Consider the following 24920-nt stretch of genomic DNA (forward strand, 5'->3'; position numbering starts at 1 on the left):
CAAGATCATTTACCTGTGATTGCCATGTGATGAATGAATATAATTCAATATAATAATAAACCATATTGCTATTTTCTTTTGCCTTCTTAGGCTTCCATATTTTCCTCTCTACACATTTATAGATAAAGTCCCAATTTTTTTGTTAACTGAAGAGCCAACAAAATATTTTTTCATGTTGCAGTTATGCGTTTACTATGTCTGGTAGAAAACTGTGCATATCTATGATTATATGTATGTAGTTATTAACATACTTGGACAAATTGGGCATCATGAGCTTAATGAAAACATTAATTTGTAGGATAAGAGCCATAGCTGTTAAAATTGCATGAATTTTAAATCCTCCTCTCTTTTGTTTAAAAATAATGTACACTGCATATTAAAAAATGGAAGTAGCCTTTTTACTTAAAGTTTCAGTATATTTTTATGTGTATTGCATTTTTCACTTCATATTTATTAGTATTTTAAGTAGGCGGTTCATTGAATCACCCCAATAATTTTAAAGCTTTATAAGTGTTTCTGGCTTTCCCTGAGAAAAATCACTGCATATGGATGTGTTTTATTATATTTGATGTTTTTATGGCCATAAAGCTGTCATGACCATGCAGCCATCACCGCCTATATCCTTGGACTTAGGAAAGACATTCTTAGGGAAGTTGCATTTCAAGTTTAAATTCTATTTAACAATATATAGTTTTTTATTTGACTTATTCTTGTATGAATTAGTGACGTTTACTAAAATACTAAATTCATTTTAACTGAACAGCATTCCCCTATTTATTTGGTGCCTGAGAGTACACAGTCTTTGCATATGAAGTAGGTTCTTATTAAAGAGTTTGGATTCAGAAAGTGGTATTTATATACACGTTAAAAGACAGTAGAAGCTGAAATAAATGATAAAGTGCTCACACCAATGCAGTCAAATGTTTAAACAGAAAGAGAAAACAGTGTTATTGGGCAGATTAGATTAGCCACTCATTGAAAGATTGGAAAATCATTCAAGGTATGATGATGACCTTGGAAGTGGAGAAGAGTGTCAGCTGAGATGTCAAAAGTCCTTAAACTCTATGTTCATATCATTTCCTTTTTAAAGACTTGGCAAGGTATGCTGTGACTGACAATGACTTGGTTATTAACATATTGACTATTTGATATGTAATATGTGACTTGAAAGAATCTAGTTTATTTCCAAAAATAATTTCACATGACTGAAATGCCAGAATGTTTGGAAGCCATATGGTTTAGAAAGTTGAGCAACAGACTGGCAAAAGGGAAGAGAAGAAATTATGACTCTGAATATTCTTAACTTAAGCTGCCAAGTGGCTTCACTCATTCTTATGTATTCACTTTTTAAAATCAAAGCAATGCGTGCAAATGTTATTAAATCACGTGGTTCAAAAAGACCAATAGTGAATTATAATTCCCCTGTACCTTTCTATTCCTACTTCCAGTGTCAGTACTTCTATCATTTCTGTTCTTAGTTCTTCTGTGAATTACTTTCATAAGTCTAAATCAGAGATTGGCAAACTGACCCATAGGCCATATCCAGTCTGCTGACCTGTTTTTCTAAGGCCTATGAGCCAAGAATGTGTCTTACATTTTTAAAGCGTTGTAAAAAATCAAAATAATAACTGAAGAAGTTAAGATGAATGTGTGACAGAGACCATATGTGATGTACAGTGCCTAAAATATTTACTGCCTGATCCTTTACAGAAAAAAGTTTAGATTTCTGGTCTACATAAGGTATGTGTGGATGTGTATGTTTATCAGCATACACACATATTCAATGCATAGAAACATGCACACATATATATACTTGTAAATTTAACAACTAAACACATGTAATTTTTCACTATATAAAGACAGGCTTATACTTCATACCATCACCAGTTCTACCTCATTTTTGCCAGTTATTAGTATTAACTCTTTCACTGGTTATATTTGTAGCTCTAAATACTATACTTAAACCTCGGTTTCCTTTTCTACCATCTTTGGTTGGGCACATAGAATAGATTTTTAGGCAGTAATTAGTGGAAATTATCTTGGTTTTTACCTAAAGTTAGTAATATTTTGTAAATTTTGATCACTCAGCCAGGTACTTTATACCCAGAAGCTAGCAAAATGCCTGATGCTTAGTAAGACTCAAATATTTCTTAGTAAGGCTCAAATATATATACACACACGGGACAGTTTGTCTCCTAGGGATCCCCACTATCATTTTTACAGAGGCTCGTATTGCTCTATACTTGGTGCTATAGTTGTAGTATTTCTTATCACACTTATTACCTCACACAAGGTGAATCAGAATTTAAGTAAACTTATTTGTTATTACTTGCTATCTTCTGTTTTGTTTTTAAACTCCCATAGATACTTGTGTGAAACATTTTTCTGTATTTTTCTGTATAGAAACATTTTTCTGTGTATAGAGTTGAGGTTGTTACGTTGGAGGTGATATAGGCATTGATTTCAGGGTCAGATTTGGATCACTGAACTAGAATATGATGTCACTCAGACCCTCAACAAATATTTAAGGAGAATCTTAATCAGACACTGTGCTACAAAGTAGTAATACAGTGCTGAACATGATAAGTATGGCTTCTCCCCTCATGCAACTTAGTGGGAGAGACAGGCAAATAAACACTCAAATAAATACATACGTAGCACACATAAATGCAAACTGAGATAAATAATTAGAAGGAAAAGAACAAGTTATTTGAGAGAGAAGGAGACAGTAGGGTTCTAAATCATGAGACGCCTTCATATATATACAGATAATAGTTAAATATTAAAATATTTTCTCTCCTCTAGAGCAGTAGTTCTCAAACTTTAGTTTGCATCAAACTCACAAGGAGTGGTTGTTCAAACACTGGTTTCTGGGCCCCAAATTCAAAGTTTCTTACTCACTAGGTCCGGGTGGGCATGAGGATTTGCATTTCTAATAAGCCCCTAGATGACTGTGATTCTGCTGATCCAGAGAACCACACTTCAAGAACCATTGATCTAGGATAGTGGCTTTCAGTACATTGGAGACACTTGTAGAACGTTAATAAGCTATTGATGTCTAGTTCCTATCCCTGGAAATTATAATTTAATTGTATGGCGATACGGCCCGAGTAAGGAGCTTTTTAAAATACCCTAGGTGATTCTGATATGCAGCCAGGAGTGTACGCTACCTAGTCTAGAATTTGAGTGCATATATACATACAGTTTCATAGTGGGGCAGAAAGTACCTAACGCTGCACAGTGGTAAGGCATGGAGGAGATGGGGAGAAGGCTGGAACATAAGCCTTCAGTAAAAATATTGTACCAGAACTAAGACTTGAGGGATTATCTGTCAACATTATACGTTGACAGAAAGAGAAGAAGGTATGTCAGACAGAAGAAATGGTGATGGCACACAAACATACAGGAGTAGCTTTTGTTTAATTGATAATCCTAGGTGGTAAATTGGTTTCGTTTCTGAAATGCAACCATTCTGATATTGAATGCCTCCAATGTCAGAAACTGGGATAATTTATTTTTAGTTTACAAGTAAGTATAAAGATCATGTATACCATATTCAAATAATTTTTATTCATTAATATGTTCTATTTAATAGGATGAGAAGAAGAAACCGAAAGACTAGGAGATACGGAGTTTTGGACACTAACATAGAAAACATGGAATTGACACCTTTAGAACAAGATGATGAGGATGATGATAACACACTGTTTGATGTCAATCATCCTCGAAGGTAAGTGTTGAGCAGTTTAATTCCATGAGTCAGGAGGTACTTTGACAAGTAAACTGAAAAAATAAAGTAGAATTTCATTTAACAGTTTGTATCCTAAATGATTATTTTCAGTTCTATTTAATGAAGTTCTTTGTGATACCCAACAAATAGCTCACATTCGCATTGCTTTGCTAAAAGAGATGTAAACAATAGAATATCATCCCCCAAAGAAATCATTATGGTAAATCTCCTTGAAGAGCTTGGTCCTTTTAACTGCTGCATAATAATAATTCTGTGTGTGTGTGTGTGTGTGTGTGTGTGTGTGTGTGTGTGTGTGAGAGAGAGAGAGAGACAGGGAGGGAGGGAGGGAGGAAGGGAGGGAGGGAGGGAGGGAGGGAGGGAGATTAGTAAACTTGATTTTCTTTTTGCATTCTGAAAATATTTTGGTTTTAGTCTGGGTTATTCTATTTGTAAACAGTGTTTTTGGCAGAATTGTGGGACTAATCGTCAGTGGTCTGACAGTGTGGCTATAACGTCTATTCTCAGATCTATTCTCACTGAGTGTTAAGACCTTTCCTAAAAGGTTTGGATAAACAAAGTTATATGGATATAGACTAGTTTCAATGCAAATAGAATGAGGAAAGGAGGCAATAAAGGTTCCACTCAATAGGGAAAGACATGTTGAAATAGAGGAGGAAATTAGTTGGATGAAGGAAAACTGGAGTCCAGAATCAGGTGCATATAGAAAGAGTACAGAAATCTGGGGGTTAAAAAAAGACTCAACAAAAAATGGGCTATTAAATCAAATACATATGAGCTTTTAGTTGCTGGTAATTCATTCATTTAATAAAAATACATTCATGAAATGCCATAAAATAGTATTAGAGACCTGATATATAAACATGAACAAAACAACTGTATTTGTTCATTAGGGATTCAGTCTCTTAGTGAAAATAAACATGAATAGAATACATAAAAATTTTTTATTTAGAATATTCTAAAGTTTATTTAGAACATTCAAATATACCCCCTGAAAGACCTTAAATTGCCTATAAAGTATTGTACAATGCCCATTAAGTCTAATATTGCCAGTTGTTGACTGCTTCTTTAGGTGTGAACCTGATGAAGTTGCCTGCATGCATTTAGGAGCCAGTGTGTAATAGATACTTATCTTTACACACTAGAATGACAGTAATTGTGAAATACAGTTGGGAACTGAGACTGACTGAGGGAACACCTCACCATTTCTCTCATCTTGGGCTCACCCTACAGAAGGTGCTCATTGAGGAGGATGGGGGGTGAAGTCTCACTTTTTATATAATTATTTTCCTTTAATTTTCAGCAAAGTTTTTATAGTATTTAAAGAGTGTGGTATTTGTAGTATTTTAAAAAGCTAAATGCATACAAGGTACCTCTTCTGTACGTACACAGAAAGGGAACACAAAAAAGGAAGCTGTTGACTTAGGAAGTCGGGGTTGTTTCCAAAGAGGAACTGAATTTGAAGCCCAGTTTGTCTATTTTAAGTGTGCTTGACAGTCAGAAGCAACCACCCAGAGCTTAGTGGTTGTGAAAAATGATAGTTGTTCAGAATGTAAGCAGCAGAAAATGTCTGGAATGCAGCCTGCTGTGTGTGCACATGTATTTATACATGAAAGGTGTTATACCTGGGGATCAGCTGTGACAAGTCATGGGGATGGGCAAGTCTTTTTTTTTTTAGCAAAATAGGAAGAATTTTTTTTTTTTTTTTTTTTTTTTTTTGCGGTACGCGGGCCTCTCACTGTTGTGGCCTCTCCTGTTGCGGAGCACAGGCTCCGGATGCACAGGCTCAGTGGCCGTGGCTCATGGGCCCAGCCGCTCCGCGGCATGTGGGATCTTCCCGGACCAGGGCACGAACCTGTGTCCCCTGCATCGGCAGGCGGACTCTCAACCACTGCGCCACCAGGGAAGCCCAGAAGAATTTTGTAGTCTTTTAAGGAGTTTGGTAGTGCCCTGCTATCATTGGAGAACTATTGATGCCGCTTGACTGAAATATATGTAATCAGATAACGAGATCTGTGCTGTAGTAGTGGGGAAAGTGGCCTAGGAGTGATGAAGAGGGACAGAACTAGGGAAGGTAGGAGGGGCATAAAGAAGGGGACAGTTTCCATGAGATATAGTTACCTGTAGCCATCTTTTATTCTGTATTTTGCTTCATCACAGACCTTTCTCCCATATTTATCCCTCTCTTATGCCCTGCTTCTCATGAATCTTGCATTCCATTAGGCAGGTAGACATTCATCAGAGTTACATAAACAGAGAAAGAATAAGAATAGGGTGGTGTGAGAACCAATAGTGGGGGCACAGAACACTTAACCAAAAACACATGGTCCAGAAAAGCCTCTTGGAAATGACATGTAAACTGAGACTTGAGACATGAGTAAAAATTAGCTAAATGAAAGGTGGATACAGGGGCAGGAGTTGGAGACAGAACTGCAGTCACAAAGTACCAGAAGCAAAAGAGTATAGTATAGTGTATTCAAGAAACTCAAAGAAGTTAAATATATGCTATATTAATATGTGTGAAATAAATGAATGGGTGGATGAATGATTTTTGAGCTTTGAATGCAAAAGGAAGAGGGTAAGGCAGAACAAAGAGTCAGAAGGCAGGCTGTGATCCATGTTAATCAGTTAGAAATTATTCTACAGGTTACAAAGAGACACTTGGAAAATTTTAAGACAGGGAAAACAATCAAAGCTATAGTTCGAAGATTACTGTGCATGAATTGGAGAAGAGTAAGATAAGGAGTAAGGTGACCAGGAAGAAGACCCGTTAGATGGTACACGTACATGGGGTGGCCTGTGCTAGGTGATAGCAAGAGAAGTAGAGAGGAGTGAATTATTCAAGAGGCTTTGAAAGGTATTATCAACAAGATTTAGGTATTGTGTTTGGGGGGTGAAAGAGAGAGAAATGGTAATAATGGAGAAGCAGTTTTGGGAGTAATGATAATGATAATTATCAGTGATAATTGATAGTGAAATCAGCTTGAATTTTTTAGTATTATGATACCATTTACTTAAAAAACTTAGAATAAACTTTAACGTACATATGTCTAGATTAAGTAAGGAGAACAGCACACTGTTAAGTGTACTTACCTATTCATTCATTCATTCATCCAATAAATGAATGATGTAGCAGCTAGTTTATACAGCAACTATTTAATGCCTGGCACTAGTCTAGGTGCTTGGAACACATTAAAGCAACAGAATAGAAAAGACAAATTTTTTAAATCCTGACTTTGTGAAGCTTAGCTTCTAGTGGGGAAGAGGTGAGATTGGGGGGTTGACAGTTCATTTTCATTTTTACTTTTCCTTCTATATACTTCTATGTTATTTGATTTTTTTTTCTTCAAAGAGCATATGTTCATACATTACTTAAAAAGAAAAAACTTTCTGTCTGGGAATAATTTCAAATCTACAGAAAAGTTATAGGAATAAAAATAGTACAAAGAGTATCCTAAACTTTTTATCTAGAATCACCTTTCCTTTACATTTTACTTTATTTGTTCTCTTGTGTTCTCTCTTTCCTCACATAATATAGATATGGAAGATTGCATCCCTCTCATTTTATATTTAAGTGATGTTCTGGTATTTCCTTACAATTAGATTCAGAGTATGCATTCTTGGTGGAAATACTACATAGATCTTTCTACATCCTTCTCAGGATATTGTATCTGGAGACACATAGTGTCCATCTGTCCTTCAGTAGCAGTGGTAATTGTGATGTACCTCTTCAAGGTTTTGTCTAATTTCTCTAGTATGCACTGTTTTTTTCCCCTTTGCAACTAATAAATAGACATTTTAAAATCATGAAAATATTTTGCTTATCATCAACATTTCCCCCTAGGTTTAGTACCCATTTGTCATGATTCTTGCCTGATCTAATCTTCACTATGATAGTTGCAAAATAATGATTTTCCAACCACAACATTTCCTCCATATTTACCATTCAGCGTGGACACTGTACTGTAAGCAAGAGCTTACCCTCATTTCTTCTTTTTCTACCTATCCGTGTGCCTATCTAACTATCTATCTATCTATCTACTTACCTATCTATCTACTTATTGACATTATGGAATCATGATTTTCTCTTTTTTCAAAGGTTTATAATTCACTGATGTACTTGCCAGTGGGAGCCTCTTCAAGCTGGCTTCTGTGCACTTGTGATTTGCTCCCTTTTTTTTTTTAAGCACTTCCTTACATTTTGGCCTAACAAGGTGTTCCAGGCTCATTTTGTACCTACCCTGCTACAGCCATGGAATCAACCATTTCTCCAAGGAGGCTTAGTTCCTTTGGGTACTAGGTGAGCTCTTTGTTACTGGGCGTCCTTGCTTCTTGGCCCTGTCAGCAGACAAGCTTATGAAATGTATACATAAGCGCACATGCGCGCGCACACACACACACACACACACACACACTCGTGCACACTTATACATGCATATTTGCATATATGTGCATACTTTAGATATTATTACTTCACACCTCCCATTCTACCATTCCAGTCCATCCCCACTGGGTTCTTTCTTGCCTTCTTCCTTTTCCATAGTGGCATTTTTCTTGTTCATTGTGTTAAGAATGTCTCCCAGCAACATCCTGGCTCCCAGCAACATCAATATGTTTACTTCTTTGCTCAATCTTATAATAAAACTAATATAGTTTCAGAATTGCTTTGCCTAGAGCACTACAATAAACAAATCTACCAAGAAGAGTTTAGGATTTGTTTGCAGTTTTCTCCTCAGAGCCTCATCCTGCCCAGGACTGAGGGTAGTCAGATACAGTAAGTAATTTGGCTTAGTTCTTTTTTTTCTCCCCTCTTCTATGTGGTTGTAATAGTCATTTGAAATATAATTTAAGTCATTTGCTTGCTTCTGTTTTAGATTTATTCTGTCCTTCCCATTTTTATTGTTTTTTTTAAATATGAAAAACACTAACATGCTTCCAAAAGTAAAAACTATACCAAAAAATTTTAAGAATATACACCCACTCACTCTCTGGCACACTCAGAGAAGTAGCACTCCCTCATATCCCTTCCACTCCATTCTTCCCATCTCACCCATTGTAGATAATCAACTTCATTATTTTCTGGTTTGTCCTCCTGTGGTTCTTTTGATGAAAGTTGGTTGGAATATGTTGTTTCTTATGTTTCTCTTCTTTCTTACACAAGAGGTAGCATATAGTGTATATTCTTTTATATTTTTTGGTTGCACTTAATAGTATCTCTTGTAAGTCATGCTACATAAGTTCATAGAGATTTTATTTTTCACAGCTACATAATACTCCATGTTGTGTACGTATCATGATTTATTGAATCAGTTGCCTATGCTCTGATGTTTAGGTAGTTTTCAGTGATTTTGCAATTACAAATTATACTGCAATGAATAAACCTGCACATACATATTTTTATATTATTGGAGGTATATGCTCAGGGTAAATTTATAGGAGTGGGATTATTATCAAAGGGTGTGAGGTCAGTTTTAACCATGAGTATTGGAGGTGCCTATGATATCCCAGAGGACATAGCAAATTGGATGGATTCATTTTTTCACTAAGAGCAATGATAGACTATCTGCCATGTATCCCCAGGTACTCTACTAAGCTCTGGGGATACAGTGGTGAACAAAAATGGACAAAATGCCCAGCTTCATGTCGTTAACAATAGATATACATACATAGGCCAGAAATACAGAACAAAGAAGTCTGAGCTAGACTTAGGATTCCCAATTATTGTTTTTTGACCTTGCTAAAACCAGAGGTAATGCTCTTCTCTAAGCCCGACCTACTTTTGCACCTTTTAAAATGAGCAATAAGATGGATATTTCAGAGTGCCAAGAAGCAAAGACCAGTTTTTCTATTCCCCTTTTATTTTCTTCTTCAAACAGCATTAAATAACACCTACACTGATTTTAGATCTCTACTGTGATTTTTTTTCAAGGTCTATGCACACATCGACCTCTTTTTCTGTCTCTCACTTTGAGGAAGGTAGACTCATTTCTTTTCTAGTAATGGACAGAAGTTTCAGAGAAGTGTGGACAGAGGTGTGTTTGTATTCCTATTACCTTCTGTAACTTAGAGATTATTTTCTGTTGAGATATACAGTCCAAACTCTATTACTTCATTTGAAGTAGATTCAATGGGCAGGACTTTCTCTGATCTTCCAATGTTGGTATTAGATATTAAACATGCATTATGCCATCAATTTATTCAACATTTCAAATTTATCTTGTGGGAAAGATGCACAGATCTTCCTCAACTTACAATGGGGACATGTCCTGATAAAGCCAGTGTAAACTGATGATATCGTAAGTCGGAAATGCATTTAATAAACCAAACTTAACTGAACATCATAGCTTAGCCTGGCCTACCTTAAATGTGCTCAGAGCACTTATATCAGCGTATAGTTGGGCAAAATCATCTAACACAAAGCCTGTTTTATAATAAAGTGTTGAATATCTCATGTAATTTATTGAGTACCACACTGAAAGTGAAAAACAGATGGGTTGTATGAGTACAAAATGGTTTTAAGTGTATCATTTGTTTACCCTCGTGATCACATGGCTGATTGGGAAGCATGGTTCCCTGCCACTGCCCCGCATCACAAAAGAGGAAAGATAATACTAGCCTGAGAATAGATCTAATTCAAAATTTGAAGTATGGTTTCAGCTGAATGCATATTATTTTCACACCATGATAAAGTCAAAAAAAAATTGTTAAGTCAAACCATCATAAGTTGGGGACTATCTGTATAGATCCTATTGTAACTCACTTTAATAACAGCTGATAATCATGGTTAATGCCATTTGTTGCTCTCAATAAAAGGGAAAAATCACTACTTATATGGAGAGTGTATCACAAGGTCTTCGTAGGCCCTGAAAGAGGATTTTCAGGAAGGGCTTCCCAGAGCAGTCATATAAATGGTAGAAAAAAGCAAAGGAATGTATGACAGTGGTAGAGAGAATGTCTTTAAGAGGGATAAAATCAGGCAGGGGTCCTATCACTGAGCCAGAGGGAAACCTGGACAGAGTGGGGTAGCAGAACTATAATAGGTGTAATTATAATAATCACTTGATAGTAAATACCTGCCTTAGTGCAGGATGTACCAGACACTGTGCTAGGCTCCTTAACAATGAAATCATCAAGACCATCTTGCAGGGTAGTTTCTATTGCTCTCACTTTAAAGATAGGAAAACTGGGGCTTCCCAGGTGGCGCAGTGGTTGAGAGTCCGCCTGTTGATGAAGGGGACACGGGTTCATGCCCCGGTCTGGGAAGATCCCACATGCCGCGGAGTGGCTGGGCCCGTGAGCCATGGCCGCTGAGCCTGCGTGTCCGGAGCCTGTGCTCCGCAACGGGAGAGGCCACAACAGTGAGAGGCCCGCGTACCGCAAAAAAAAAAAAAAAAAAGCTTTAGGGCTTCCCTGGTGGCGCAGTGGTTGAGAGTCCGCCTGCCGATGCAGGGGACACGGGTTCCTGCCCCGGTCTGGGAAGATCCCACAAGCCGCGGAGCGGCTGGGCCCATGGGCCAGGCCACTGAGCCTGCGCATCCGGAGCCTGTGCTCTGCAGGGGAAAAGATAGGAAAACTGAGGCTCAGAGCGTTTAAGTAATCTAGGCTTCTCTTCCTGCTGAAATCTCATTTCATTTTTCAAATATTTATTTGATTTATACCCATAAAAAGAATAATTCTAAAGTCTGTTCATTCTGTCTTCTGTACAAGCACTCGCTATTGTTCATTTTTCAAAGGGGACCCCCAAAATTAGGAATATAAATATTATTATTTGCCTGCCTTGCCAACTGCAGTGCAGAATCATATTAGTCTACTAGTATAACTGCTGGTGATTCTTGTTGGATCATGTCTTACTGATGGTTCTTTCATTGTTTAAGTGCTTTCTAAAATTAGTTCATCTTCATTTTCCAAATTCTATCCACAAAATAACGGGAAGCAAGTCATTTCCAGAGAGGTAAATTTATTTCCTTGCTTAAAATTTCATCACAGTATAAAACTATCCTTTTGTAGTCAGCTCTTTCTGAGAGGGGTATTTTTAATGTGGCTTTTAGTACATAAAAATTTTAATAGTAATTGTTGGTGGCTAGAATTTGGAGTACTTATTTTTAACTTTCTTTGCATTAGATTGAACCATATGAAACTGCTAGTATATGGTTTAACCTAAATTTCCTGAAGGAAGTTTATTATTTCATGTAATAAGATATAACAGGTAGGGCCAACTCCAGGCACAGTACATCAGGGCTCTTGGCTTCTGTTCTTTGTGATCCCTTTGACTCTGACCATCTTCAGGTGCGGGCTTCATTCTGAGGCCAATAATAGGATGGTGCCAGCAGTTCCTATAATCATGCCCAGAATAGTAATTTTCAGTGGAAGTTAGGGACCAGCTATCTTGTGTCTCCTTCTTAGGAATGAGAATAGTTTCCCCAGAAACTCTGTTTAACAGAGTTTTGTTTTTGTTTTTCATATCATTGGTTATGTGATCATTCCTAAACTAAACACTTGCAAGAAAAATGGAAGTACCATGATTAGTTCAGAATTATTATCTGGGGTTGAATGGATATTGAGGAGTTAACCATCCTTACCACTAGATTTAAGCATGGAGGTTAATACAGTCAAATTGGGAAAATTTGTAGGTATGTGGAAAAAAATAGCTCAAACAGTTTAGTTAATATGACTTCTCTTGAATTTGCTATTGATATCCTAATTTTGTATATTAGAGGTAATTTCTTTTGTTTGGTTACTGAAACATTTTGTGCAAAGGAATTATAAAACTGAAAACCAAATATCAATTCTTTAACAATTGTGTAGGACGTTTTAGCTCTCTCAGATAGAAAAACTGATGAGTAATCAGAGACAGCTGTATATTAACTAAAAATTACCTTCATTTTTCTTTAAAAAAATGTTGGAAGTAAATACTCATAAGCAGTCTCAAAAATGCAGTTTAAAACAGTGCTTTACAACACAAAACAAGTGGAAAAAATACCTTGTTATTCTGTTTGATTTCTGCTGAACAGTAAAGTTATTATTTTATATTGAGGTACACTAAAGGACATTTTGGCAATCTTGGTAGCAGCTTCTAAAAGCTAGTACTGCTATCACTTCAAGGCTATTCTAGTGATTTTTGCCAAGTATGTAATTTTAAAAACTCTATATTTGCTTTTTAGCTACTTCCATTCTGCTTCATTAAATTTAGTATTGTATTGTATGTGTTCATTACATTTGTGCTCAATGTTACTTAGCTACAAAGTATTTTCTGGTTATTAACATCAGCATATCACAGTCAGGAAGCAGATTTGATATAAGTGTGTTAACCAGAAACTCTCATTAAGAAGATCTTATTCAAACAGTTATCAATTTGAAAATAGTTCTAATTTCTAAATCACTACTTTCAATGTGGAGCATAACATTTTATCAGAATAAACACTAAGGTTATTCAAAGTAAATAGAATATGTATAGGAATATGTCAAAGTACTAATGCTTATTTTAGATAGAAATTGGTATTTAAGGATGTCCAGTGTGTGTTACTAGTAGGATAGTCTGTAGTTTACCCATTTAAAGGGAACTATGCTGTCTTTGTCATTATTTAAACAGGTAATAAAAGAGAACCTTCATGTAGGGTTTTGGGGGTTTTTGTATGTTTTACTTTTTTGTGGACATTGAGCCTTAGAAGAAAATTTGCCTTGCTCCATTCATCATCACAGTGTCCTTATTGGTTAAGAACATGAATAATTTGTGTATTATTTCAACAAATGATATGTAACATTAAATTCTGTTTGGTAATGCTGTTTTCTCATCTCAGCACATGGTCTAGAGTTGCCCTGTCTAATATGATAGCCGCTAGCCATATGTGGCTCTTCAACATTTGAAATTTGACTAGTGTGACTGAGGAGCTGAATGTTTAATTTTATTGGGTTTTAACTAATTGAAATTTTAATTTAAATTGCCAGATTGCTATTGTGTTGGACAGTACAGACCTAGAGCAAAAGTGTTTGACTGATCTGGTCTAAACTAATTCTGTCAAATGGAAACTTACAGAACAGTTGAATCACAAGTTTCTGTTCATATAGCAGTTGATCTATTTAATAAAATGTTTACTTACTGCTTTGGTTCAGGATTTATATTCTGCCGTGATAGTCTGGATTGCAGACTCTCTGAGGTATATAGTGGGATAGTTGGGCGTGGGACGCAGAGCATAGCCACCTGTAAGGCTGATTTATGTGAATGGGGTTGCAGGACAGTACAGGGACAAGGACCTCAAGTTTATGGACAGAAAAAGTCCTAAACACAATTATTAAGGCATTAACCTTTCCCATCATTCTCAGATAGTGTTCATTCTTTAAAATCCAAAGATATTATCTCTTCTTTAAAAGGACCAGGGAGGAAAAAAAACTCCAGTAATCTAATATTTGCAAATGTATTCAAATGAACAAAGAATAACAATACTCTTGACTACACTAGGACAGTTTTTCCTTTCAAACTTGATTTGGTTTAATAGCCATTTTGATAGTTTAAGATTTTCCCAGTGAGCTCTTAGTTTGTCCTTGAAAATGTCTTTTTTTATTGTATCATTGCATAATGTGTAGAGACAGAACATTCTTGAAGCTTGAAAAATACTCACACTGAGGTTTCCATAAAATATATTGATACTACAGACTTGCTTTACCTCATAGAAAAACGTGGTAAAAATATTTAACATGAGATTTACCCTCTCAAATTTTTAGTTACATAATACACTATGGTTAACCTTAGGTGCAATGTTATTTAACAGGTCTCTAGAACTTATTCATCTTGCATAACTGAAACTTCATACCCTTTAGAGTAGCAATTCCCCATTTCCCTTTCCCCTCAGTCCCTGCTTTCTGCTTCTGTTAGATTGACTATTTCTTGCTACAAGTAGTAGAGAACCTAGAATTACAGAGACTCGAAAGTCTTTTCCTATCATAAGAAGTATGCAGGAGTTGACTCCTGGCATCTATTCAATGGCAGTTTGATTACAGGATCTCTACATCTATGCAGTTTTCCCAAATCTTTTCTGATGTTTGTTTTATCGTGGTTATATGGCTGCTTCCATTTTAGCCATCACATCTGTATTCCAGAAAACAAAATAGTGAGAGGCAAGAACCCAAGCCATGTCTGTCTCTTTATCAGGAAATCAAAATTTCTCAGAACTCTCCCCTTCCCCCCAACAGACTGCCACCCTACTTTGCTCACAAAAAAATCAGTATTTTTATTAGCAAACAAAAAGGAGATAATAAATATTGAGCAGACAGCTTATAATATGTCACTCTGGCTATTCAGAGTATTTTCTGAAGGTTAAATTTGGCAACTGGCAAAAGAGAAATGTTGGGTTTGGAGTTGGGGGTCACTAAATGTAGGCATGAATTCTGAGGAATTATTTATTGTTCATGAGTAGCAGGTTTTTTAATGACCTTCAATATATATTTTTAAAAAGCTTAAATTTACCCTCAATTTAAAATTTATTAGAATCTCATTAGCTTGTAATAATCTAATCATTTAGAGGTCTATTATAGATTGCTTACTAAAGATTCAGACAAAACAATAAGTTGGAAGAGAGTATTACTCATTCTCATAGGTATCTCCAGTGAAGTTCTATGTGTTAATGATGATTATAAAGGACGGTTTATTAAGTTAGTAAAATCTGCACACCTTTGGCTTTGGTTGGACTACGTGCTTTTGGTTGTAATGGCTCTTATTAGCAGAAGTTTCTTGGAATCTATGGTTTGGATTAAGTAGCAGTAGAGCCTGATGTATAATTAGAATTAAAGTCTATAAAAATATGTGATGAAAATATAGCCTCATATTACCATAAACTAGTCAATAAGGTAAGAAAATGGGCAAATTTGCCCATTATATAGTTTAGAGAAAACTTATATTCTGTATGGATAAATTTTGTAACTGTATTATAAATATTAAAAGCATTTTTTATTTGTTTCATTGAATATACTTCCAGGCCTGCAACTTCAATTAATCCTCATTTCTGAAGGTTTAGACATAGGATCAGTTAAGAATTGTGTTTATAGAAACTATACATAAATAACTACATTGTATACTTAAGTCAACTAAAGTTGTTTATGAATATTATATAAGGATATAACTTTAGTATGACTATGAAATAGCCTTTAATTACCCACAATAACTATATATAAAATTCCTTTGAAAAAGTTAGAATTATAATTTGAAGAATATTATCTGATATAATTAATATAGACAAAGTAATCATGTGTTTTATTGGTGCCATTCATTATCATTTCCTTAGATACTTTCATTATCTTCTGTCATTTCAAATCTTTGGGAGTATTTTTAAATGTGTTTAAATTTGTTCCAGGATGGGCATTTATAGTATTTTTATTTTCCTTGCAGATAAAAATGTGCCTTTTGATGAGAGGACTTCATCTTTCTACAATGAAGAGCAGAATTTCTATGTTTAAGGAATAAAAAGCCACTTTATCAATGGGGGGGTATTTAAGTTACATCTATTATGATAACCTTTAATTAATTTCTTGTTGCAATAAATACTGTATCATTTTGTTATGTATTTCTCTGTGTAGAAGTGCTCTTAATGGGCTCAGAGTTGTTGGGAATAAATTGTACCATAATAGAAATTTGAAAATTACTTTAAAGCAGGGTATTTTCTGATCAGTTTTTCTTTCTTGCTTACCTTATTATTGTAAACTGTTTACATACTAATCAGTTAATTTTTTTTTTTTTTTGGCCAGTTAAGGTTTGGTTTGGTTTTGTTTTTTTTCCTGGAACTATAATTCCCAACAAACAACTGGTGTGTAAAAACAATTTAAAAATTTCTTTACCAAGATGTATTTCCCATTTTTGTGGGGAAAAGAAGCCAAATTTATTACTTTGCATTTGGGTTTTTTGAATATTAAAAATGTCTGAGTTGTATGCAAAACAATAAATATGATTTAAAATACTTTTAAAGTGGTACAGAATGTGTTTACAAGATAAACACAACACTATAGAATTACATATTAACATATGTATTTTATTTGATTTCTAGAAAAATCTGTCAAAAAGAGTTACTGTATTTTAGCAACTTCCTTGTTAAATTATGATACTACTTTGATTAGATATTTCAGAAACCAGTGAATTTCAAAGCCATTTAATATATTTACAGTATTGTGAGAGAGAGAAAAGTAACAGTGAAAACATTCCCATCACATTATGACATAGAAGAGTAAGGAATTAAAGTATGTGTGTAGACCTTGGAGTCAGACAGACCTAGATATAGAGACTGACTTCATTATCTTCTGAACATGTATTTAACACTATTGAGCTTCAGTTTTTCACATTCTAAAAATTAGAGGAGAACTTAAAAGTATGGGTCACAAACTCCTTTGCCAAGAGGGGCCATGGAGGTAATTTAAATGTGTGTGTCAGGATAGGCTAGTCATATAGTAGTAACAGATGGTCCCCAAATCACAGTGGACTAACAGCAAAGATTTATTTCTCATTACCCTGCCCATTTGTTATGGACTGTGATTCTGCTCTTCATTGTCTTTTCTCCAGGGCCAAGGCTGATGGAGAAACCTCTGCCTGGAATACTGCCTCGTAGCTAAATGTCCAGATGTGGTGAACTGCATGCTAGTTCACAAGCTTCTGCCCTAAAGTGATATATTTCATTTCCATCTACATTTTATTGGCCAAAACAAACCCTGGAGCCACTCTAGAGTTCAGCAAGGCAAGGTTAGGTAATCCTCTAGCAATGAGGTAAGTTGGAGTATTTGGCCACTTAAAATGCCAACTTAGTTGGCATTTTACCTACATGCTAACTGGCAACTTTATAAGAAATATATAGTTTCTCTAGGTTACTACTTTAAAAAGAATATCTTTTAACTGAATGTGAAATTCTGACATGTTGGTTAAAAACGCTCTTATTTCATTACTTTCATATAGTCATTCCTGAACTGCAAATCTATTTTAATCATCATCATAAGTCACACTTTGATTAAAGTGCCAGATAGTACAAAAAATTTTATTTAGCTATGTAAATAAATTTTCATTAGATGTGTAACAAGCATGCTGATAAAATGGTTAGGATTTTCACCTACAAAGCTAAATACACATTATAAAATAGCTGGTGATATCTTGATGTTTGAAAACATGTTAACTATTCTCCTTTCCCTTTTGTACCTCCTTTTGGCTGTTTTATTAGTAAGAGTCTAACCAAAATTAGAGATCAATGGAAACTAGTGTAATTGCATTCACAGCTCAGGAGGGGAGTAAATGGAGGGAAAGAATAGGTTTGGAGTATATAGCTGTTCTACACTTGATCTGGAAGCCTGACCAACCACTGCATGTGGCTAGAAAATCAAGTCACTTCTTTCTGCCTAATTTCTCATAATTATAATTATTAGGTAAGTAACTACTACTGTGAAATCAAATCCTTGGGTTGGGTACTCAACCTACACCTTATCAGCTTCTTGCTGGTTCTGGAGTTTAGTTGTTTACCAAGGATATAATCTATTACCTTTAATCAACTATCCTCTTTTTTTTTTCTTTTTTTCTCTTTTAATTTTAGTTTTATTCGTATTTGCTTATTCAATATAGTTTTACCTAATTTACTTTCTAAAGTGAAGCAATAAAGGAAAAATTGTTTCATGTTGTAAGGTAAAAGAACTTGTAAGAAAAATTATTGAAGGGATGAGTGTAGTTAAAATAATCCATTTCATAAACATGTGTGATTGGAATACTTATTTCCCCAATACTCCTCAGCCTGTCCCAGCACTTTCAAGGATGGCTTTCATAAACAGCTTTATCCTCAGTGACTTATAAAAATCCAGCAAAAATTATTCTCAGTACAGATGCTATGCTTGACTTACTAAGATAGATGTTTGATAGTCCCTGTAATTTCACATCAGTCCCTACATCAGAAGTTGAACATTTTTAAATCCACAGTCTATAATATATTTTGCCTGCCTGTATCAATAGCATGTTACAAGGCAAGAGGTAAAGGCAGAAGGGAAGAAGATAGAAGAGGGACCTTCCCCAAAACTTTCATGTCTGGCTGGTTAAGAAACAATGGATGCTGCGTATTTCATTAAAAGATCCTATTATAGAGCATAGTATAGGATCTCTAGCCAGGTTTCTGGCTCTATTTTTCATCTGACTCTAAATATATGTGTTTTTACTTGGATTTCTCTCCATTCTAATTATACAGGTTCCTTCAATACTCATGTCATCAGGGATGAGGCAGAATTAGGGAGTTTTTCTCAAATAGGCATTTGAAGCAAAGTAAGCAAACATCTCTGATAGTTATTCCTCTTAATCTGCCAGGGTCCTTTTTAGGGCAACCTGGCCCCATACCTATTTTCATTACTTAAAAATGAAATAGGAATATATTTTATCCTTTGACTCTGTTCACCCACTAGCCTGAAGAAAGTTCTTTACATAGGGTGATTAGGCTGTTTTTTTGTTTTGTTTTTTAATCCTTTATCTCCAAAACAGGAAGGATGGCAATCTTTAAGCTTCAGACTTTAGCTCTTATCTCTTTGTTTTACGTATATTTCCCACTGACTCTGTTGTTACTCTTCATCTGTGCATGGTCTAATCTCCCTTCCTAAAATTCCAACTGTATTTTACCCAGTAGGCTTCATGTGGGCTAATAGCTTCTTGTGGATAAATGACCTAAATTTTAGGTAAACAAGCACCAGTGTAGTCAAGGAGGTCCAAGAAGCCTGCAGATTTACTTGTTTCTAAGCAACAAACATGTGACCTTTAATTAGATGCCCTTGGCTTGTCAAATTTGCATTACACCATGCCCAGAGCTATGGATTTAACAAATCCTAAGATCTGAGGTAAAATCAATAGGTGTAGGCTTTCAGAGAAGATAAACTCTATATCATTTCTGTTGATAATTATTTCTTTCTTGGAATATGGCAAGCTGGGCTTCAAAAAGTAATCATCCCAATTCTCTGGCTCATCTTTTCTAATGGATTTCAATATTCTGTTTTCAAGATATGGATAAGTGAATTTAATTTCACAATATCCCATAGTTTTGAGTTTTTTTCTTTTTTCAACTTTCTGGTAAAATAGACTTTGAGGGGTAGATCAATCAAACTTATTTTTAGCATCCATAAAGGTCCACTGTTTACTGTTCCTGAATTAGTTGCCTATCAAGGTACTTAACATTATTCCTAGAAAAAAACCCACTCTGGATATCTGTTCGCAGTTTTATTTACTTTTAACTCCTTTATGATGTACACAGTATAAAAAACAAATATATCTGGGGACCTGAAAGTCAAAACTATTAGCAGGACCAAAGGGACTCTTTATAGAAGTGTTAAAGAGTGAGATTTCTTTTCTGCAGAAAGTATGATGGTTCCTAGCCTATGGAAATTTTAAAAACTATATACATGTGCTGATCCCACACTGAAGAATTCATGTTATATCAGCATAGGGAGTGGCCTAAGTATCTGTACAATTAGAAAGCTCCATAAAAGATTCTGTTGTAATCTCAGATTGAGATCCTCTACCAGTCTGAAGATTAACCACATCATGATTAAGAGCAGAGCTTCAGAGACTAACAGATTTGTACTGTATTCTGGCTCCATCATTTTCCTCAACTTGGTTGTCTTCCGTATTTCGTTTTCCACAGTCTCTTATTCTCCACATATAACTAACAGTTCAGACTAACAACACAAGTGTGCTAAATGCTTTAGACTTGTTAATTCATTCAGTCCTCACAATAGCTCTTTCAGATTATTATTTTCATTTTGCAGACAAATATACTGAGGCTCAGAAAATTTGAAGAATTTGCTCCAAATCAAACAGCTATAAAGTAGCAGAATGGCCTACTGAATATGAGTTTAAGAAATTTATTTTTACTAATGTAAATCTCAGTTTCTAAAGAAAGGATAAGGTTGTTTATAAATGTATATACAATAAAAAGATAAAATAAATTTGAGGAGTTGAGGAAATTGAGGCACAGGGAGACAAACAGTAGGAAAATAAGGTCATACTATGATTTTATTGCCTCACATCTATGCTCTGAAATTCCATACATTTGTTATAAAGGTGTCATAAATGTCACTCAGTGTCACTCTGTTGCTAGTACAGAGACCAGAGGGAAAGTCAGCCTTAGCATTTCCCTCACCTCCTGTATCTAAATCAACACCATGTTCATATATACATACAGTCCAAGAGGACACTTGGCAGTACCCAATCTAATTTTTTTCCAAGTTAAAATTATTGGACATATACTCTATGGGCTTGATCATTAGTATATTAGTTTGCCATTTTTGTTGTGAAATGAACAGAAATGTTCTAAGAGAAAACCCTTATTTTGTTACTGGTTACTATCTCAGCCAATCTCCAGATTGAATTAGAGTCTCCTATCTAGGTACATATCCTAACTAGGCTCTTCAGTTTTCTTAAGAAAATGCTAACTCTATCTCCACATCAGCATTTGTGTCTATCTTTAATTATATGCAATACTTATACTGCTGGATTTTATCAGACTGATTTATCAACAGCTTAGTAGCAAGAAGGTTTTTATAAAGATTGATAGTAGAAATCACTGGCCACCACTTTCTCTATATTCTGAATTTTATTCTTAGATTAATTTGGACTGCCAACAACTGTAAAACTTCATTGTTTTTCATTTTGTAGAATTGCTTTGGACTGTCTGGCATTATGAGAGAGATGTTATAAAAATATATAGCTGTGAAAGATATGTCATATTTAACTTGTTAACAATGAGTAAATTGTATGCTGCATCACACCATATCTTTTTTTTACAAGGATCTATGAGAGATATTTACTTCAATTCAGTATCAGAAATGTTTGGGTTCCCATTGAACAGCTAGTTTGATTTTTTATTTTATATACTCTGGCAATTTTGTAGCTGTGTGACTGATTCTTTTTCTTTGCCCACAAAACTCAAAGCTGAACCAGCAGCCTCTGTTTAGCGAAGTACAACACCTTATGGTATCATTTTGTGTATTCACCTCATCCCTGGAGTATGTTTGTGTACATGGCTGTGTGTAACCAAAAGCCCAAATAGGAGATTCTTTTTCCTAATGTGTTGAAGTCAGGAAGTTTGTGGTTGATAGTGCTTCATTTATAGCTCAAGGAATTCAGGGTCAAGGTCTCTAAAAATGTTTTGGTATTTCCTTCATGGGCTTAAGATGATTGTTCCAGCTGTAGGCATCATTCCTTTGTTTGCAAAAGGAAGGAGGAAAAGACCAGAAGAAACATGGCTGGTCCTGATAAGAGGTGTTCCTACCGTCTATTATTTCACATCAAACCTCCTCAAAACTTAGTAGCTTAAAACAATTTATCATCATCACATACGCTTCTGTGTATTGACTAGGCTCAACTGACTGTCCTTACTTGGGATATCTCATGTGACTGCAGTCAGACTGTGCCTGGTGCTGGAGGCATCTGAAGGCTTAACTGGGCTCAGAGTCCAAGGTGACTCGCTCACGTGGCTCAGTTGATGCTGACTGATGGCCAGGAACTCAGCTGAAATGCCTACATATGGCTTTGGCTTCTCATAGCCTGGCAGCTGGGTTCTGAGAGCGAACATCCCAAGAGTAAGTGTTAAAAATGAAAGCTGCAAGACTTTTAATGACCTGGTCTCAGGTGTTTTTGAATATTGCTTCTGACACATATTCTGGTCAAGAAAATAACTAAAGTGTCCTCAGATTCAAGGGGAGGAAATTACAACCTACCTTGTCATGTGAGGAGCAGCATGTGTGGGTATGGAGACAAGGGATCAGTGGAGACCATTTCTGAAGACTACCTACCACAGTCTGTTCTCTTGCTACCAGTATTCATGTCCGTTCATTCCACATGCAAAATAGACTTATTCCTCTACAATATCTCCCAAGTTGTATTCCATTATGAGATTGGTTTAAAGTGTAGGATCCGTCATTTAAATGATGTTCAGGGGATGATGAGGGTCCAGTTTCTCAAGCATGATTTTTCTCTAATGGAAGATCTTGGAACTAAAGAGACAAGTTATCTGCTCAGTAAACTCAGTAAGTTATCTACTCAACACAATATTACAATGGTGATACAAGGGTATGAAATTTGCAAAGCAAACAACAACTCCGATTTTAAAAGGGAGCGGGGTCTGACAGGAGGCACATAGCAGTCACTCATCCACAAGAAGTCTGAAATCTAGCTGAGCACATGTCACCAGTTCCTTGATTGAGGCTGAGTCCTGCTTCCTGAGAATGAGTCTGACACTTGGGTCTGCCTTCTAGTTTTCTGGCTATGCTCTCTAGCACTTCCCTTCTTTTCATTTAGAACTGGCCTATGTTTGCTGCTGAGTAGCTTTCTCAGCCTACTTGCTGCTTTTAGAAGGTTGGAGTCCCCAAGGGCTCTTTTTTATTGTGAATTGCTTCTAATCCTTTCAGTCCAGTTTTATTAGGGTTCACTCTATTAGACAAAAGCCATCCCCACAATTCTTTTTCTTTTATTTTAGGCTGAAAGACTCAATAGTGTGGAATTATATCCTTAATATTCTTAGGAGCCCTATTTTCTGTAAGACACTCTGTGATATTCATAGAAGCTTTTTTGTTTTGGTTAAGGCCCTACCAGAAATGTTTCTGAGGTGTCAGTAAAGTGTGCTCTAAAGGCACCATTGAACTGAAATTTATTCTCCTGTTACGTGTTATTAGAAATATTCTGGGTTTGAGTTTTGCCCTGAAGACATTTCTTGTTTTGAGAAACCTCGTGCTGCCTACAAAGACTGGAGATGATAAACAGTTCTATTTCTGAGCCCAATAAATCCTATCTCTTTTCTTTTCCCTCTAAATTCTTCTATAAAACACTGAATATTGTCCTTTTTAGCTCATTCTTTCTCTATCTGTATCTTATCCTATTCATCTAACAGAAAACAATTGGCACTTTCAACGTTCTTCCTGGAAATCTCCTTTGCCTAATATATCAGTTCATTAGGACCATTTTCTATTTTCTACATTACTGGAGCATGTCGTTACTAAACTTTGTCTAACTAAAAGGTTTCATATGACCTGGTTTCAAAAATTCCTGACCGTCACTCCTGCTATATCCTATCAGTCAGTCACACAAAAAATAGGAGTTATAATGAGGAAGAAGGGAATGGGTATTTTGTAGGGAACTAACAACATTTGCTATCTTGAATAGAGCCACCTCTTTTCCAATGAAGACATCTCAAACTCTCTTCTAGTTGCTGCATCCAAATCAAAGTTTAAGATATGTAATCTTGATGATAGGTAATTTCACCAGCAGGGCCATCTGTAGTTCCTGGCTGTCTGGCAATTTATTAACTAAAAGGTAAACTGTCCCCAAAATAGGCACAATGTTGGAGAAAGTATAGATTAACAATTATGAAACCTTCCATTTGGAAAAAGATAGGATTAAGAAAATACAGAGAAGTAACATCCATAGACATTTTCAAATTCTGCTGATAAGAATAGCAAGGACTCCCTGAACTAGTGGCAGAGTAAGCTCTGGGTCAGCCAATCTTGTACTCATTCCATTTTTATGGTCCCTGGCTCTGCTGAGATGCTGCACAGATCTGATACTTCAGGCTGTTGTACTTTTCAAAAGCAATTGCCTATTATTGTATGTTGGGGGAGACTGGGAATTGTTTCATACCTTTTTTAGTGGAGCAATGACAGTCACAAGATTTTGCAATCCAGACTTGGTGTTTGGTCACCTACTGTTTTGTCCGAAAGTTAGGAGATTACCTGTGTCCAGTCAGTATCCTGTAGATTTAACTGTAGCTAAAGATCTTACCTAGTGAAGGTTTTTAATCTTGAATATTCTCTTTACTGAATAGCCTTTACATTCTGCCCATTCCCCCTCCCTTAACTTAATGGTCATTGCCTTGGAGTAATTTAAAATAATGTATATGGGGTAAGGCCAAATCCTTAATCGCATTTTTGCCTTCATACTAGTTGCATTTCCCTGGCTGCCTACCAGTTTTATCTCTTGCTAAGGTTGCTGCTTTGCTGCCATTGCGATGGCTTCTATTTAGGGTGTGAAATATGTTTGTTTGTTTGTTTCTAGGCCCCAAATTAGGGGATTCTCTGCCAATATAGATGTTAGACTGTAGGAAGAGAGTGTTTCTCTTACGAAAGTGGCCTTTCCTCCCATCTGTGCTTCCAAGCTATCTACCTCTCACCTGGGTTCATCTAGCTCTTGTAG

At 35.7% G+C, this 24920-nt stretch overlaps 1 protein-coding gene across 2 annotated transcripts in view; it reads left to right on the plus strand.

Moving 5' to 3' along the window:
• Positions 1-16802, plus strand: part of FAM174A (family with sequence similarity 174 member A) — a gene marked incomplete at its 3' end in the record, with an annotated part of 35402 nt that extends 18600 nt beyond the window's left edge. The window contains exons 2-3 of one of the 2 annotated variants that reach the window (XM_079917206.1): positions 3596-3730; positions 16128-16802. In XM_079917206.1, the coding sequence (XP_079773332.1) occupies positions 3596-3730; positions 16128-16131 (139 nt within the window). Of the gene's footprint in view, positions 1-3595; positions 3735-16127 lie in introns of those variants that run through there. The other variant, XM_079917207.1, reaches the window with a different exon arrangement.
• Between the last annotated feature and the right edge of the window lie 8118 nt (positions 16803-24920).

Source organism: Stenella coeruleoalba, assembly GCF_951394435.1.
Source record: "Stenella coeruleoalba genome assembly, chromosome: 3".
In the NCBI taxonomy this organism is placed as follows: Eukaryota; Metazoa; Chordata; class Mammalia; order Artiodactyla; family Delphinidae; genus Stenella; species Stenella coeruleoalba.